The sequence below is a fragment of the Fukomys damarensis genome, unplaced genomic scaffold (assembly GCF_012274545.1).
Source record: "Fukomys damarensis isolate Sample0158 unplaced genomic scaffold, DMR_v1.0_HiC HiC_scaffold_39, whole genome shotgun sequence".
NCBI classification, from domain to species: Eukaryota; Metazoa; Chordata; class Mammalia; order Rodentia; family Bathyergidae; genus Fukomys; species Fukomys damarensis.
In genome coordinates, this window is record NW_022900951.1 from 126,032,083 (window position 1) to 126,037,545 (window position 5,463).

The following is a 5,463-nucleotide window of genomic DNA, read 5'->3' on the forward strand; positions in this document are numbered from 1 at the left end:
AAAAAAAAAAAAAAAAAAAAAAAAAAAGAAAGAAACAGTAATGAAGTCTCCCAAGAAAGTAAAACCATGGTACCAACAAATTCTCTGATGAATTTTAACAGATATTTAATGAAGAGCTCACACCAAAGTTTCTCAGCCTACTAAATTGAAATAGAAACTGAAGGAACTCTTCCAAACCCATTCTATGAGAACAATATAACCTGAATGACAAAACCAGGAAAGGACAAAATAAAAATCAGAGCTCTGTAGGCTGATATACTTGATAAACAAAAATGCAAAGGTTTTAAATAAAATATTTGCAAACTGAATTCAACACATTAATCAATTCATCATCATATACCAAGTCATACACAAAGTGACTTTCATTCCAGGGATACAAGTTGGTTCAACACACAGAATTCAATAAATGCTTTCTATCCCAAACATACAATTTAAAGGAAGAAATGCTGAATTTGGCTTAGAGTTTCAAGGGATTCCATCACTGGCTGGCTGGCTCCAAGGCAGAAACATCATAGTAGTAAGTGGGCATGGCAAAGAAAAGACTCTTGTTTCATAGTGGCAGGGAAACAGAACAGAGGAGTGAGCCAGGGCCCACATAGAGTACCCAAAATTATACTTCCAAGACCCACCCAGAACCACCCATAAATATGTTTTACTAATCTTCCAGGTACTTCCCAAGACAATCAACTTGACATAATTAACTTTAACTACCATGTACTCTATTGGTGAGAATTGAAATTTGTACAGCCACAATGGAAGTCAGTGTGGAGTTTCTCTGAAACACTAAAACAGAACTACCATATGATACGAATACACTACACTTTGGTATATACTCAAAAGAATTAAAGACCATTTAGTATAGAGATAGTAGCATACTCACTTTATTGTAGCATAATTTACAGTTGTCAAAATACAGAACCAGTCTGGGCACCCAACAAAGGAAATACAGATAAAAATGTGGCACATAACTACAATAGAGAATTATTCAGTAATAAATAAAAACAAAATTATGTCATTTGCAAGAAAATAAATGTAATTGAATATCATCATGTTACATGAAATAAGTTGGACACAGAAAGAAAAGTACTGCATATTTGCCCCCAAAATGTGAAATCTAAAAAAGGAAGATAACACAAATGTAGAAGGAAGACTATTAGAAAGCACAAAAGGAATAAGAACCATGCAAGCTGGGGTTGTGAAAGAGGGTAATAAGAGGAGGGCTATCTTATGTATCTTAAAAGCTCTTTAAAAAAAAGACAAAACATTCAAAACAATTTTAGACTTACTGGACACTAGGGAGCAAAGGGTAGTGATTCTGATAGATGTGAAACAAGAAGCAAGCCCTATAACGGCCTCTGGATTTCTTCCTGAGGACAGATCACACCTCGCAGGGCATAGAGGAGCCTGATTTACTTTGAGTTAAGCACGTGGAACTTGGAGTTGAGGAACATGGAGATGGTTGGAGCTTGCAGTGTGGAATACCAAAATAGAGAAAGGTGCACAGAGGAATCTCCTGAGAACCCAAAGCCCTGGGGTTCATTGCTGTACCCATCAGGCAAGGGGAAAAACTCATCATGCTTAGGGCACTGGGCTGGAGCACTCAGAGGGGCTATGTCTCAGTGATAAAGAAACATTGACCAGAGATCATGCACAGTTCAATCTCACATAACAAAACTTAAAGGAAGACTCAAAAGGATCTTACTATTTCTAAGTTACTTAACTATGTCCAGAACCCAGCTCAACAATATTTATTATAGAGGTAAAAAATACCCAGCTCTCAACAAGGTTAAGTTCACAGTGTTCATCATCTGATCAGAATTAGCAGGCGTTCAAAGAAACAGGATGCTAGCATGAATAATTGGAAGGAAAATCAGCTGACGTGATGGACACATAAATGGGACAGATGATAACAGGATAATAACAAATTATTGAAACTGAATTTCGTGTGTGCAAAAACTTAGAATACAATTAAACATATAAAATAGAGACATGGACTATATAATAAAATCCCAAGTAATCTTTGAAATGCGAAAACCACAATTTCTGAGGTGAAAAACCACAATGAGTATACTAATGGCAGAGTGGACACGACAGAAAAAAACATCTACAAAACAGAAACAGAAACTTTCCAAAATATAACAGAAAAAGAGAAAAAAACTGAAAATAATGAAGAAATTCATGAGAAATGAGGCAACTTAAATGTTCTAAGAATTTGAGACTCCTGAAGGAGTGGAACTATAGGTGATACAAAGCACATTTGAAGAAATATTGAATGAAAATTATCAGGATTTGATGAAAACTGTAAACATACAGATGCAAGAAGCTAAAAGAATCCAAGCAAAAGAAATATGAAGAATATTATATGACACCTAATTAAATGACTTAAAATGAATGATAAAGAAAGTTTAAAGGTAAACACAGCAAAAAATACATATTCAGTCATAAAGAAGACAGCATATTTCTTGTCAAAAATAGAGAAAAGAATGAAAGCCAAAGAAGAGAGAAGCAATATCTTAAAATGCTGAAAGACAAAGTCATCAACCCGTTATTCTGTAACCAGTGAATATTCATTTCAAAATAAAAGATTTTCCAGAATTAAATACCAACAAAGGTGTATTACAGCAAATGTTAGTCCTCTAGAAAGGCAGAAAATGATACCACAGAAAGATCTGGAACTACACAAGGCAATGAACATCACTAGAAATTACAACTCTATGGCTGAGTATAAAGATGATCTCCTTAGTGTGTCAATGGGCTTAAAAGATAATTGTTCACAGTAGAAGTCATAGCAATGCATAGTGAAGTCCATAACACGTACGAGTAAAATGTGTGGTAATATAATCCTAGATGAAAAACTAACAGAAGAGACACATTTGGTTTTCATGTGTCTGTCTACTCCTACTTCCAACCTCTAAAGGTTCCTGCACAGTGACAAGTGGAGCCCACGCACACCAGACATTTGTCTGCACTTTTGGAAAGAGAAGGACCTTTGCTGAGTGCCTCAGGCTGGCCCTTAACCCCTGGACTCAAGTGATCATCCTGCCTCAGTCCCCTGAGCAGCTGGTCCACCACAGCCAGCTTCAGACAATGAACTAGACTCATCATTTGAAGTGTGAACACGGCATGACACCATGACCATTCTCTGTTCTCTGTTGAAGAAGAAACTCATATAGGAATCACTTCATGAGAACTGAGAGCATATCTTTAATAGACTGCATTAGTTTCCTTTTGCAATTATCACAAGTTACCAAGAAATGCCTGGCTTAAAACTGCACATTTTTTAAAAAAAAATAATTGAACTATAAAGAGTGTACAATTTAATGATACCATGTATCATTTCAATACATATGTCCATCATGTAATGTTTAAATCAGAGTAAACATCTCTATTTCTTCACATTTATTATGTCTTTATGGTAAAACATTCAAAATCCTTTCTTCAAGCTTTTATTTTATAAAAAGCATGGTAATGTAATACTGCCATGTAAGACAGTGCCAGAATTTGTTTCTTCTCTGTAACTCAGTACAAGTTCACCAGCTTCTCCCAGCTCTCTGTCCCTCTAAGGCCCCGACTTCTGGAATGCATCATCACACTCTCAACTTCTGTGAGAGTGACCATTTTAGGCTGCACATATGAGTGAGATCGGGTGCACTTGTCTTTCTGTGCCTGGGTCATTTCAGTTATCACAAGGCTGGTTTGCTCCATGCTGCTGCGAATGATAGGATTTCATGCTATGGCTGAACGTCTTCCACGGGGGATCTCTGCCACGTTTTCCTTATCCATTCATCAGTGGAAGGACACTTCGTGCTTCACGTCTTGACAATTGTGAACAGCTCTGCAGTGACCGTGGGATCACTGATGCTTCTTCAACGTACTCATTCCATTTCCTGTGGATACAAACCCTGAGGAGAGCTTCCTGGATGATATGAAGGTCTATGCTTCATTATTTTAGGAACTTCCGTAACATTTCACACACCAGCTCTACCAATTTATATTTCCATGAATGGTATTCCAGAATCCCTTTTTCTCTACATTCTAGCCAACACATTAAAACAGTGCAAATTCATTCTCTTAAAATTCCAGAAGCCAGATGTTCAAAGGAGACATATAGTACTAAAATAGGCAGCACTAAGGCTGGAGATGGAGCTCAGTGGTAGAGCCCTTGCCTAGCATAACTGGAGCCCTGGGTTCCATACCAAGCATGACCAAAACAAAACATAAACAAAAACACATCAGCAGGGCCAGTTCTTTCCAGCTTCCAAAGCTACCAGTATTCTTGGGCTTATGACCTCATCACTACAATCTCTGATTTTGTGATCACAATGCCTTTCTCTCCTCTTTCAAATCTCTTTCCATAACTTTCCTTTAAGGACTCTTGTAATTACATCTAGGGCTCACTCACACAGTACAGAAAAATCTCCATATCCCCCACCCTTAACCACATCTGCAAAGACCCTTTGCCACATGAGGTCACCTTCACAGATCCCAGGCATCAGGGTGTGAATACACTTGGCAGGTCACTGGAGGGATCCACATGCCCATACAAAATGTGGGCCTACACACAACTGAGCTTTCATCCCCCTTTGAAAAACCCACAGTTCCCTAACTGTGCTCCCTCGCTTTCCAAATCCCCATAGGAAACTATCACTGAGAGTGACCTTGTGGGTGTGATCTCCCCAGTCTCCAAAACCATCTTGGAGATGTGACTGCTCTTCACAGGGGTGTGGTTACCTAAACTCAGTGTGTTGCACCTGACTCTCCCCAGCATTATCATCAAGGAAATGTGTGCTATTATGTGCTTTCTATCCAGGTAAATGTTTGTACCTTGGGCCAACGCATTGTCCCATACAAATTTTGCAGGCAGTGTAGGCCAACAGTCACAGCCACAACTTCAGCCCTCTTAGGCCAAGGACTCAGAATCCTCAAGAGGTCTCTGAGGCAGCAACACACCCCTGTCATTTTTCAGACAGAGTCCACAGCCGGCCCTTCATCTCAGAGGCTGACGTCACTGGTCCCTGGCATGTTCCCTCCTCCATCCCCCTCCATGTGGCTGAGCACGCCGTCCACTGCTTCACCGTATTTCTGGCCTGTTCCAGCCCGCAGTCTCCAGCCCACTCCCTCTCACAGTGACACTCAGTGGGGCTCCACTGAGCACAGGGGACGGAGCACCCCTCTCCAGAGGGCGTCAGGTCATCTCCCAGGTCTGCACAGTGCCCAGGGGCTCTGGGACACGACAGTGGCCGAGAGATGCTGCCTGCCCAGATGATAGAGGGTCCAGCGTGGCTCTTGCTGAAGGAGAAAGGGACCCGCAGAGAGGGCGGGGTGTCTGGTGTGCACTGGTCCATTCTCCCAACAGGGGTGGGCCCAGCACGTCCTCCCTCCTCTGCTCCTCCACTGTCCCTCAGCTCCTCTCTGTGCTAACTCTGTGTCAAGAGCTATGAGTGACAGCTGGATAGGGACTCT

At 40.6% G+C, this 5,463-nt stretch overlaps 1 protein-coding gene across 1 annotated transcript in view; it reads right to left on the reverse strand.

The window, feature by feature from the left end:
- LOC104865149 overlaps positions 1-4,839 on the reverse strand; it is a 42,901-nt gene extending 38,062 nt beyond the window's left edge. The window contains exon 1 of the mRNA XM_010628504.2: positions 4,825-4,839. Coding sequence (XP_010626806.1) covers positions 4,825-4,839 — 15 coding nt within the window. The remainder of the gene's footprint in view (positions 1-4,824) is intronic.
- Between the last annotated feature and the right edge of the window lie 624 nt (positions 4,840-5,463).